This window comes from Lampetra fluviatilis, chromosome 29 (assembly GCF_964198595.1).
Source record: "Lampetra fluviatilis chromosome 29, kcLamFluv1.1, whole genome shotgun sequence".
NCBI lineage: Eukaryota > Metazoa > Chordata > Hyperoartia > Petromyzontiformes > Petromyzontidae > Lampetra > Lampetra fluviatilis.
Window position 1 is genome coordinate 5842090 of NC_136303.1, and position 13296 is coordinate 5855385.

At 41.1% G+C, this 13296-nt stretch overlaps 1 protein-coding gene across 1 annotated transcript in view; it reads right to left on the reverse strand.

Moving 5' to 3' along the window:
* The window catches only part of LOC144942888 (cell adhesion molecule DSCAM-like), a 196714-nt gene that overhangs the window by 63452 nt on the left and 119966 nt on the right, over positions 1-13296 (reverse strand). Inside the window, 3 exon segments of the mRNA XM_078869889.1 lie at positions 2809-3008; positions 10030-10206; positions 12124-12243. Coding sequence (XP_078726015.1) covers positions 2809-3008; positions 10030-10206; positions 12124-12243 — 497 coding nt within the window.

Consider the following 13296-nt stretch of genomic DNA (forward strand, 5'->3'; position numbering starts at 1 on the left):
CTTCTACGTGATGACTTTACCGAAAGAACCAAGAAGATGAATCCCTGCAGTCACGAAAGCTTTAAATCGAAATTTGCATCATTTGTCTCAGCGGGCCTGAATTTTCATCTCCTGCTTAAATATAGATACTACCATTGCTAATAATTTGAGTGAGATATATAAAATATATATATTGCAATGCATTGCCCACGTATATGTGTTATTTATTACCGCCAAGCATCTCATTACAATGCTAAGCATTGAGCAGTGCTCAACATTAGTGTTGGTTCTGCACCAGTTGTGAAAATTCCACATTGCTATGGTGCAGTTAGGGATCTTTAAAAGAAGTGTATTAATAAAAAAATACAATTACAATTCCTTATAAGGGAAACAAATACCAATGAATAACAATTGAATGATTACCAATCTATATAATTACAATACCCTCCCCCTCTCTTTGCCTCGAATCACTGCACCAGATTGAATTGAATTAAATGATGACGTCACCCTGATGCTGCTCTATTTAAGACCGGAAGCAACAGGAGAGCTTCACCATTCTTGCCCGATGGGCTAAAGAAGTGAATTAGTTTGTCCTTTGAAAAACGTGACACATTTTTTACTGTTTGGCCGTGTAGGGTGGTGGAGGGCTACGACACATTTATAAATAACACGATCTGACCCAAAACCTATATTATGAATTATGAATCTTTAAAAGGTTTGCACTGTTATCTTTATACCAATGGTGCTTGCAAGAGGGAGGGATGATCGATTGGATTGACTATCACCATCAAGATCAACTATGATCTATACACTCCTGGATGAAAGCCTCACAAGCCATCAACATCCGTCATGATCTCACTATGCATCACTCGATGCAGCTCCTGCGCATTAACTAATCGTTGAGAGTATTTGACAAGCCACTTCATTGGGCTCTCACTTGTGACCAGGTCGCTTCTGAAAAAGGGCTGTATAGCTCAGTGGGCCTTACCTGGTAAAATACAAAATTAGTAGAATAAATAGTACAGGAATATCGTTGCTCAATCTCTTTACAGGTGGTGCCCTGGAAGGAGGTTCCATCATTTGAGTGAATAATAATCTGAATAACAAGTTATGAATAAGAGTTTTAAATAATTTGCATTAGCAGGCCAGATATTTTTTTCATTCCATAAGTTGTTCGATAATTAATTTAGCATGATTGCTAATTGTGACTCGCTAACTTACATTGTTTTACATTTGAATTACATTATGTGGACACTTGGACAAATCATAGATTTGGCAACCACAATTGCTGTCGTGTATCTCTTTTCATTGCTTTTTAAAACATTAAAACAGCCGTGGATGAAATGTAATACAAATTAAACGTCCCTTACATTTATAGTTTGAATACAAACATGAGGAAAAAGTTGCCACATTTTTTGTCCATTACTTAAAAAGTTGATGAGTAATAGCGCATCACGTTTTTTTTTCAAACTAAGGTAAATCCATTCCCTGTGTATCCGTAAATACTTGCACAGCTTTTCAGAAGCTTCAGAAGTGAGGCACACTTTGGGGATGTATTACTCTCATTCTGTATCAGAGGCATCTATCCCCACCGACTTTAATGCAGACTCATATGGGGCTAGAGTTGGTGGTTGTTATGAGGAAAGGGAGAAATACATGCAAGTGCTATGCTGTGCAGTGTGTATCATGTAGGCGTGTAATGGTTCACCCCCTAAGTAATGTGATTCATTGTCATGATTTGGCACTCATGGTTATGTAAATAAAACACATTACTATTCAGTCTAATGTTTGCCGTCTGGTTTGAATTGTTCCTCAGGAGAAACAAATATTTTCCGCTTACTGCAGTTTCCTCCCACAAACATTCGTTAACAGGAATGACCAAATATCCAAAAGGGAACCTCCTGAAAAAGACCATTGGGACTTAAAACTGTAAAATATACTTTTATTTTACCCAGTAAGGCCCACTGGGGTGTTTAGCCTTTTTTCAGAAGCGACCTGGCCACAAATGATAGCTCAACGAAGTGGCTTATCGTGTGCAAATTTATGTCAGCCAAAACCTCTAAACACATGTTGATTCTAAACGTGGAGGGAAAACCAGAGAATAGAAAGAGACAAAAACTCAAATGTACACGCGGCAGGATCGGAACCGAACCCACGACCTCCTGTCTACCAGGCGAGGTAGTTAACATCTTGCCACTTCGTGAAGCTTTCCTGGGAAAATATAGATATACCAATGTGGCCATGATGCATCTCAGCCGGTGGAACCACCTTAATATAAAGAATGGTCAGGAGTTTGTATTGGGACTGGCGAGCGTTGACCACTTGTTTATGTCTGGCATGAAGAAGGTCTGCATATAAAGATGTAATCACAGTAGAGCCTACATGCGCTGTGAGTGGACTAGTTGCCACGGGGGGTAATGACAGGGGTATCAGTTGTGAGTGCGAAGGGACTGGTGGCTACAGGAATGTTGTGGTGAGGGTCTCTGCCCGATGTCAAGTGAACGCGTCTTCAATAAAGTGCCATCTCAAGAGAAGTGTGTCAAGTCTTTACAAAGAGATAAAGGTATTTGGACGACTCTTCCACGCTGTCAAGGACATCTTGGAAGACACATTTTACCCCACCACACTCGACTAACTTGTGATCTACCCTTTTACACTGCCGCGAGGATAGAGGTGGGAAGCTTTATCGAAACTTGGGCATTGTTGCAACAGCTGCGCCGGAAAGACATTACCGAACCGACGACCTCTGGATTGCATATGCAGTGCGCCAACCATAACACCAACCGTGGCGATGTCACACGCAGCACGTGAAACGAGCGATGGGCTCACCTGCAGGGTGGAGAGCAGCTCGTCCCCCGTGTCCTGCGTGTACACGACATAGCGGAACATGCGCTCGGGATCAATGAGCGTCTCCTCCTTCTCCCAGCGGATGATGATGGGTCTCTCCCCGCGCGCCGAGCACTGCAGGTTGCTGTGCTGGCCTCGTGTCGCCAGCGTCACGTTGGCCTGCGAGGTCACGAGGGCCGGGACTGCGTGGGGCACACGAGCCACTTAATAAGCGCCCCGCGGCCGAGTCGGTCGACAAAAGCCTCGCGCCCCAACGTCGGCAACGACTGTGCTAAATAACAAGGCGGCGTCCATCTTGGTGCCGTGTTGCCGTTTGGAAAGGTCGCGGGGTTCAACAAGGGAAAATTAGTTACGTGCGATTGGATTTGCTTACCCAAAATACAAATTGTTTCTCGGACATCAAACTGTGGTGGCAATTTTTAAGGGATTTTCTTTTTTTTTTATATATATAAGCAGCCAGATAAGCTTTTTACTGCTATGACTGGGATAGATTGTGTGCCTCCATGTATTTGAGTACGCTTAAAGTTATTTTAGGAAAACTGCCCAAAGCATAAAACCAATCACTTTGAACCTGAACATGGAGCTTACCAATGTCCAGCCCAGTATTGTTTAAAACGAGTTGATAATACACTATCAAAAATTACCTTTTAAAACATTTACATTTTGTTATTAACCAGCACTATTAGTGTGCCATCAAACATGCCAAACTGCTTCCACTCGCAAAATCTATTTCATTTTTTTACCCTAGTTTTCCAATAATAGCGATATATATACCGTGTTGTGTTTCGATGCAAAGCTTTCGTGACTGCAGGGATTCATCTTCTTGGTTCTTTCGGTAAAGTCATAAAATAAAATTCTCACGACGTTTCGGCGACAACACAAGCAGCCGTCCTCAGGTGAAGAACAGAGATGTCTGTTCTTCACCTGAAGACGGCTGCTTGTGTTGTGGCCGAAACGTCGTGAGAATTTTATTTTATTATGTTTTATTTTTATTATTTTATTATTTCCCTTCTACGTGACTTTACCGAAAGAACCAAGAAGATGAATACCGTGTTTTGTTTTCCAGGTGTCCCTCCAACAATCATTTTCTTTTGTTCACATGCATCTTTAGCTCACATTTCCATACATATATGTGTCTCATTACATCGCTGATGCTTTCATGCAAGTTATACGTTTGTAAATTGAATATCAATCTGTGCTTTGAGAGTAACGTTTCACACTCTCGTGGAGGTTCTGCCGATTCCCGCACGTTGCATGTGTCCTATCACGCTGTCACCATGCCTCTTCATCTCTACTCAATTCCCCTACCAGCTGCCTCAACGCCAGCTTCATGACGTTTCCACTGAAGCTGACACCATTCACTGGCTACCCTCACGCTCCTTGTATGCATGTAAGTATGTATGTTAAACTTCTTTTGCACCGTACGTAGCCAACCGTGCTAATCGGAGGTGCGCAGGGGAAGGACAACAAACTAGATTTAAAAGTGCATAGCTCCAGTGGCTTCCTATAACACTGGTCAACACACTTTTTCTGGCATAAGGTATTCCAACGGTTCTAAGGTAATTTTGGGGTGCTGATTCCAAATCTGGCATCAGTTTTTGACTATCACATCAGGTTTTTGAGACATCAAATATTGCATCTTCAATAAAAACTGCAGAAGAAAAATATTAAATAAATGTGGATATCTACATAAAATTATATTATAAACACACTATCCTAAAAATACAGCACCATATTTTAACACTAAAGCAGTCACTGACTCGCAACAACTTGTAATCATAAGTGACAGAGTTAATTTTGGGTAAAATCAATGAAAATGGGGTATGCCGATAGCATTAAATGAGATGTGATAGAGCAAATCTGAAATCAGTTTTGGAATCAGCACCCTGAAATTAGTCTAAAACAGCTGCAAAAGTCCAGGCCAGAAAAAAATGTTTTTTTTTTGTTGACCAGTGTTATCGGAAGGAAGAGCGTTCCAGATGGCCGCAGAAGTGCATCTAAAAGTGTGCGATGCAGTGACCGTCTTTGTGTAAATATATGAATGAGATAATAAATATTGATTTTTTTTCGCGTCCATCATTCACGCAAAATTCTATCTCAAAATGCTGCAGAATTTGTAGCGCGCATAGATTTGGCACACAGAGGCACGGGGAACCTCAGGCAAGTTGGAAAGGCTGCCAGAGCTACTGCTGCCAACAAGTGCTCAGCTCTGTGGTCTCCCTATTGGGATGATTGACGATGATGATTATGACGGCCCAAGATGAAATGGCGATGGCATGAGGCCTTAAGCCAGCAGTGGATAGACAATAGCGGCTGACCATGCGACCATAATTCGCCCAACCAACTGATTTGGATGACCAAGTGATATATAACATTTTTGGACAAGTGATAAAAAATAGAGCCCTCACAGCTAATGCTCATGAAACTGGCTATGGTACAAATGTACTGCATGCCAAAAACAACACAGAATGTTAGCAAGCAACCTCCATGGTCAGCCTACCGTGAAGGAATAAATGGCACAATGCAAATTACATTTCTAAACTTAGCGGATGCACAACTTTTATTTAATATTTTCCTGAACTCTTTCTCCCATATGGGCTTTTGCAGCAATATATCCTTAAGCTTTTACAGCAGTGGTATAATGTTTGTGATGAAATTTAAACATTATTAACCGCGCACATCGCGAACCAAACCAATTAATTGAAGATAACAGTCTATATTTCTGACATTAAGGAGTTAAAAGTCAAATTGGATATCAGGGCCTAAGGCTCCTATTAGTGCCTTCATTGGAGGCGAGGCCCAATTTTGTGAATTCCTATGGAGACTAAATATCCTACAGCTAATTGTTAACAGCTGTCCTAGTTTACAAAGGCTCTACTTGTGCTCCTCACACGTGTGATCCAGCCAAGGATTACAGAGAAATCTACTTAGAAAGAGTCTTAGCATGGTAAAGAGGGCATTGAGAGTGAGGCCCACGGCAAAATTATGTCTATTTATAGGTGGATGTGTGTAGACAATTCCCAGTGCAAATTTTATACTTTCGTTTTTCCATGCATTTCATTGGCGTACTCTGCGTACAAATTAATAGCGGATGGTTAACACTGCCACGGGCATTCACATTGCTACCTAAGGCATGAAATTAAGACTTGAGTACCAAAAGTACTCTCAGCACTACTACCAAATTATCCACTACCACCACCCCTGTCCATACATGTTACAGAGACAAGCACACAATTATATTAAATAGAATGCGCCATGGCCATTACATTCGGCACCAAACGATACAGAGCGAATGTATGGCCCTGCAACAAGAACAACCAAGTAAACGAATAACTAAAAAATAAAATAAACTCCACTCGCTCGATTGAACTCTGCCCTTCTGCTCCTAATGTGTACCAGTACAGTAGAGAAAAATGGTGTTTAAAGGTGCAGTCCTGTAATTACTTGCTCATGCCATTGCTTTAATGTTCTCCAGCACAGGAAACTCCAGCCGGCACCCTATAAAGGTTGTTTCACTTTTTCACACTGGTAAGACATCTTGGTAAAGGTTAGAGTACCCCATACTTTACCCAATCACACGGGATATCCATAATAGAGGTTTTTGGGTTAGATCGTGTCAATATTTGCGTAAATATTTACGGAAATATATCGAAGTTTTTGGGTTAGATTGCGTAAATATTCATGTAAATATTTACACGATCTAACCCAAAAACATCTATTCTGGATATCATCGGTCGCGAAAGCCTGGGTGTCACACGTGACTGACTAGATGTTGTGTATTCACTCATACTGTGGGGTGGACAATGGCTGGTGGGATTGAAAAAATAATACTTTCACTATTGTAACAACAGCTGTCCCAGAAGATGGAATCGAACTGGAAAAATGACTACATCGCAAGAGCAGTGTACTGACCAGTAACACCATGGCAGTCCGCAGTTGGAAACTGATACTATGTGGAATATATGCTCACAATAATTATTGGGACCAACGCAGGTGCCAACAACACTGAAAAACAAAGGCTTAATTATCCATAAGAGGTATTTGTGTCGTTAAACCCGCCACCACCCGATCAAACCCAAAACTTCGATTACGGATAAAATTGGTAGCGTGTTAAAGGCTTCTTTGCCAACACTACTATCATGCAGGGGCGGTTTCTTCATTAGGGCGATTGGGCGACGCACCACCAATGTCATTCAACCACAGAGTCACGCTAGCCGTCACTGTGCCTCTGGATATAGTCCAATCAGCGTCATGCTACGTTCTGTGGAGTACCGCCTCTTTTTGGGCGATTTCCCTCCAGCTGAGAATCGCCCCGAGTGGTCCCATAGACTTACATTCAAAGATGTTTTTTTTCGAACGGGGGCGCTGCAATGCATTCTCTATGGCTTCTGGGAGGGCTCGCCCTAACGTGCTTACGTCATCATACGTGCTTACGTCATCATACGTAAGCACGTTTCATCCAACAATATAATTTGTCGCCACCTAGTGGAATCTTTAATAAAATAAACCTGAGTGGTTTGTTTTAATAGTGAGTATAGAATCAAACAAGATGTATTGTAAGAGTCACTTTATTTTTCATTAATATTAAAGAAGTGAAGTTGCCTTTACATGCTTAAGCTGTTAATTTATCCATTGCATGGGTGGACCTTATCCTTATCAATCATCCAGACATTTGCCCCTCCTGAGAGATTTTGCAGGAGCCGCCACTGCTATCATGACAACTACCACAACACCATCCCTGTCACAAAAGAAAACGACTATACTATTGGCACGTATGTAATGTTACATGCAATGTGCAGTGTGACACTTTTTGTAAAGAGAACATTTAAATGTTCTCAAGTAAAAAAAAGTATACGTTTCAGCTTTAAGATTCTACTAAACGGCTTCAATCAGGTGCAATTGCTGATGGAACACTGGTTAAAGTATTGGCAGGTTCATAGTTTCCCACAAATGTTTTTATTATTTTTTTACTGTATAAGCACAGTGGTACATATTTGTTTTATTATCATTAGCACTGACAATTACCATTAATGTCCAACATTATATATATTTATAAACTGGATGTCTGCATACACGTGAAAAATTATTCTATTAGCTTAGGTCCAACAGTTGGACCAAGTGTGTTTTTTTATTATGTTGACATAAACAGTTTTTGTATTCCATTTGAATATATCCATGGTGCCTGTTGAACAGATGGTTGGCTCGCCAAATATAAATTTTATGAATCACTCCCCCCACAAAGCAGTGACAAATGTTATCATAAATCGATAGGAAAATGCCAGAGCGTTATTTAATTACAATACGTGAAAACAGACATGACCATTTGGCATTTTAATGTATTGCTAAATACAAACTGTGCTTTTTTTCCTTTTCCCAAACAACTTTCGGGCGGCGAGGCGCATATGTTCCACTGAATTCTGCTTGCCGCGTGCAAAAGGTCAAATCCCGCGCAGTGATAAAAATAATGCAATCCTTTTAATGAGTTGTCCTGAATGCTAAGTCATGAGTAAGTAGATTGAGCTTGGGGCTTTGGTAGTCTCTCTCCTCTGGCGATAAATGACCCATGTTTTGTCTGGGACTGGAACAAGCCCCAGGTTTACCCTCCAAATCAAGTGGATGGCTGTAATGAGCTATTAGGCTGGATTAATATGACCAGTCCGGTTTGCAGTCATTAGGTGTTTTGTGTGTCATTTTTTTTACAAATGTACCATGTTCTTTACCTAATTTAGATTTTTTTTTTCAGTATTGAAATAGCAGGATAAGTGTAGCAACACTGCCCAAAACCTTAATTACAGGCACATGCTGAAAGTTTTTTTTAAGATCAAAGGCTGATTAATTCCTTGAACCATAACCACTTTGATCACGATACACCGCTGTAAATAAGAATGTTTTGAAAGGGCAAGTAAATAATATAAGTATGCAATAATTATACATTTAAATGTATTCTGAATTTTCAATTGTATTTTCTTGGTGCAGCGACAATTGAATATTTAGCATGTATTAGTAGTTGTAATTAAAATAGAAAGTGTATACGGAATGTTGTGCAACGCCAAATAAATGCACATATTTTAACTTGCGTCACCGCCAAATATGCTCAAACCAGCATTAATGATGTACAACTATTATTATCTTTGCTTTAAATTGTAAATAAAATATTATACAAATCACACATTATAAATCATAAACCCAGATTGATTGCACCAATGGTGAATACATTCCCTTGGGCAACACATTATTTATGCAACAAATCAATAATTTCTCTAAAACCCCGTGTGAAAGATCGTCATCGTTGAGCCCACAGTACCAACGTGGCTCCCAACATTAACTCTTTTGCACAACAATGCTTTGCTCGCAAAACCACCGTAACACGACGAGTGTTTCTTAACGTTGCAATTCATGGAGCAAGCTCAAACGCGTTCCCCCCGGTGGGAATTCCATCACAGATCAAACTTAATTCAATGCAATTTAGATCGTTTTGTTTAATCACAAACCCTATCTCGCAAGAAACCAACTAAATTCTAGATAAACGTATTTTCAAACTTAACGTCGAAGCAAGTTTGTAAACAATTTTTTTTTTACGCCGCATCCGTTGTTTTTCTGATCAAGCTTCTCGTGCAGAAAGGAACCAATTAGGCACACAAAGGTAAACTCATTACGTGGTGTTTGCCACAGGCCTTAAGGGACGCCGCATGTGCTGTGCATCTACAGGGGGGGGGGGCATGTTCTGCATTTGCGGTTCAACCAGATAAGGACTAATCACACTAAAGGCTGAGTGAGAAAAAACCTTGTTTTCTTCTTGGGTTAGTTATCACTATTATTGAAGATCCACGGTGCTGATATCTGAGCGGTTAAAAGCACAACAACAGGAGAATTCACAAACCCACTTCGGCTTAACAAAAAAAAAGACTCCATTGGCCCATTCACGAGTGTCGGTGAAGTGACCTGTGTCTCAGCCCATGGCACCGTGCCATTCATTGCACAGTCAAAATCTGTCGGCGTGAACGGGACCGGCGCAACAGTGTATGTGAGCTCTAGATTTGAAGCTTTCGTGACTGCAAGGATTCATATTCTTAGGTTTTTTTCGGTAAAGTCACGTAGGTTAAATATTTAATTTTTTATTAATTTTAAATTTTTTACCTACGTGACTTTACCGAAAAAAGCCTAAGAATAAGTGTATGTGAGCATCGTATGTGAGCATCGTACTCTTCACGTTGAGCAGCATCGACTTGCTGATGTCGGTACCCACTCCATTGCTGACTTGGCACAGATAGAAGCCTCCGTCCTCCTCCTGCACCTGGCGGAGGAGCAGGGATCCGTTGCCGAGCGGCTGGAAGCGGCCACCGCCACTCAGCACTGGCTGGAACTGTGGGTTCCCGTTGCCTGTCAATGACACGTGCATGGATGGGGTTGGTGGATACAATTGAGCAGTCTGTCAGTGGCATACACAACCAGGGCAATGCATTGACATGCTGAAAAAAAAAACACAATACTAAATATAAAGAACCTCTTTGGCCATGTGTTCTGTTTGGGCATCTGTAGGGAACTAGCATCCATTAAAATTTGCATGGTACACAAGATAGCGGTTTTGCCCATGTTGACGTTGCAACACATTTTAGACTGAGTTTACCTAGGTGAGGCCTGGGCCCACTATTTTCAGATATCAACTGCCATTGCTGAGCGAGGCCAGGAGTCTTTGAGAACTTAGCGGAGTGCATGAATCACTACGTTGTCATTCCACACAACATGGGCACATGGAGGCAGGAATCACTGAGAAAACCCCTGGTGTACTGTCTAACAAAGTAATACTTGTAACCTAGGGAGCACAGCAGCAAAAAATTGAAACACAAAAGTCCCGAGTGGAAACCCCAATTGGTGACAATGCAGCTGGCTTCTCTCACTCACTCACTCAAAAGACCGGAGGGCTTTGGATAATAAGGACTCTATAACCGACTTTCATTTCTTATTATGCAAAATAGTGGCCAAACAGTGAAATTCTCTCTGTTTGCAAATTGAAAGCGATAATAATACCTCTTATTTTTAATATCACATGCCCTTTTTTTCATTCGCATGGCTTGAGACTTATACTTTTTCAATTCCGTTACAATTCACTATTTCTTTCTCGCTATAATTCGAGGCGCGATATCAGGTTTTTTGCGTCAACACATAGATTTTTTTGGCACATTGTGTTTCGTAAATATTGATACAGAAACCTCTCTTAATGGTGAGTAACGATTATTTTCTCTCATTACGGTACATGTAGTGACGACATGTAGGGCGCGTGGAATACACTCGGACACCTGAATGTCCACCACCCAATGAATAATGAACAAGTTTTACCAACATTACACCAATCGTGAACGAGTTTTGTTTACGGAATAGGGATTTTTTCAGTCAGCAGAAACAAAGAAAAAAATATTGGTACAATAACACATCCTCATGGGGGTTGGCAAGTCTCTTGAATTGTCCTCCGTGTCATTTTGAAATATTAAAACCCAGTGTAAAAATGTTATCACATATTAAAGGAAAACATATGAGCCACTAAATCGCAGGCCCTCGGAGGATATTTTGGTGACGCGAGAAATATTCTCCCATCCTGCAAATTAAAGTCTGACACTCCGGGATATCGCAAGCCATCCTTGGGTGTGAGATAACTACTGGAACCACCCTCATTCCATACGTAATTTGGGGCACCCGGCTTCCTATGGAGACAAGGCTCATAAACCATCATATCACGCATTCTCCTGGGCATTACTGCGCAGCTGGACTCAAACTCTTTTTCACCCCAGCATGGATTAAGAAGTGGGGGGTTCCATTACCTGCTGCTAGAAGAAAAATGAGCTGTCAAATCATCGGTCTATGCATACTTTCGCACTGCTCACGAGTAATGGTGTCGGTGGAAATGGCACTCTTCAAGTGTAATACAAACTATGGAAGCTCAAAATGAATTGAACTATAAATATGTTTCCACCCCCGCCAAGTACATATTTTACGGTAATGCAATTTTAGCTCCAGTCTCATAATTGTTTCCGCAATAAAAAAGAAGAGACAACATTTTCACACGGAGAAACACAGGAGAATATATGAGCATTAAAGTCGTTTGCAACAAAAAAAATAAAACGATATTGCAATATCCTCATAATGGTTGCTGGCGATGTTGATAGAAAAAAAATTCACTTTAGGGTTTTGTGCTATTAGTGTAAATGTGCAATTTAGAATAAACAAGTTGTAACAACCCCCGCCCCCACCCACATCCTCTAACGCATTTCACTGCAGTCGTTTGCAACCATAACCGTGTACCTTTTGAGTACTTCCAGATAATCTTGGGTATTGGGTAGCCATCGGCTGAGCAGTTCAAAACCACAGGCTTCCCGAAAATCCCATCTTGGTCCTTGGGTTGAACCACAAAACGTGGTGGCACTGTTAGGAGAAGTCACACGCGCGGCAATGAAATTCAGACCGCGGAGCGAGACGCCCATGCACCGCCCCAGCACTGCGATTTCACTTTGCGCTGCGCTTTAGCCCCCGCGGGTGAAAATATTAGCTATTATGTGCAGGTTATTCTTGGCAAATGGAGCGAGATGCATCGAAAGGGTAAAAACCTTTCGCACCCCCGACGGTGATGAAAGATTCCCATAATGGCTCTTCGTAAGGAGCAGCGTCAACTAAATAACAGGCTTGCGATATTTAGAGGGGGTTTTATTCTTGCCAGTGAGGGTTGAGGGCACAACTGAAACCACTGACACTGTATATCGATATTTATGAAATTATTAGAAAAATAAAACGTTCGCCCCCACCACCCACCCCAATTTCACGCCACAAATAGAAAAGTGTGCAAAAGGCGAGTAAAAAATTCCATCTTTCAGATTGTTTCGACACGATTTGTTACATTGGGTGTGCTCATTTGTACTGTGCACTCGTTTCATCTGCCATTCTCTATATACTGGTAGATCAAACGTTAAAACCGCATCTCATCCTGTGTAGGTGTAATCCATCTCGCTGCCACACACACCTTCATTTCATCATGCCCCAATGGTCATCCAATTGATCACGTTTCTTTCCTTCTCATCCATCGTTAATTATATCAACACAATCATCGTATATTGATGGCATAATGCGGAAGTTGCTGCAATGTCCAAACCATGACATGATCTTTGGCGTTTTCTCCTCCATGCCACATGGCACGTAATGTGTAAATAATGTATTTAGCCCAATTACAAAACATATACCGCATACATGTTTTAATTACATTCTTTGCTTAATTGCAAATGAATACTTGTTAGTATATTGATATGACACGTGGATATTGACATGGTAAATGGAACTTCAGCTAAAAGGTGTGCAAAGCAACGTGGAGGGGGTTAACGCCTGTAATTTACTTGACATCTGTGAAGAAGAGATTAATAGCTCATCGGATTCCTTCAGTACAAATACAGATTCTGAATTACACTGAGAGAAAGAGGAGCACATTGA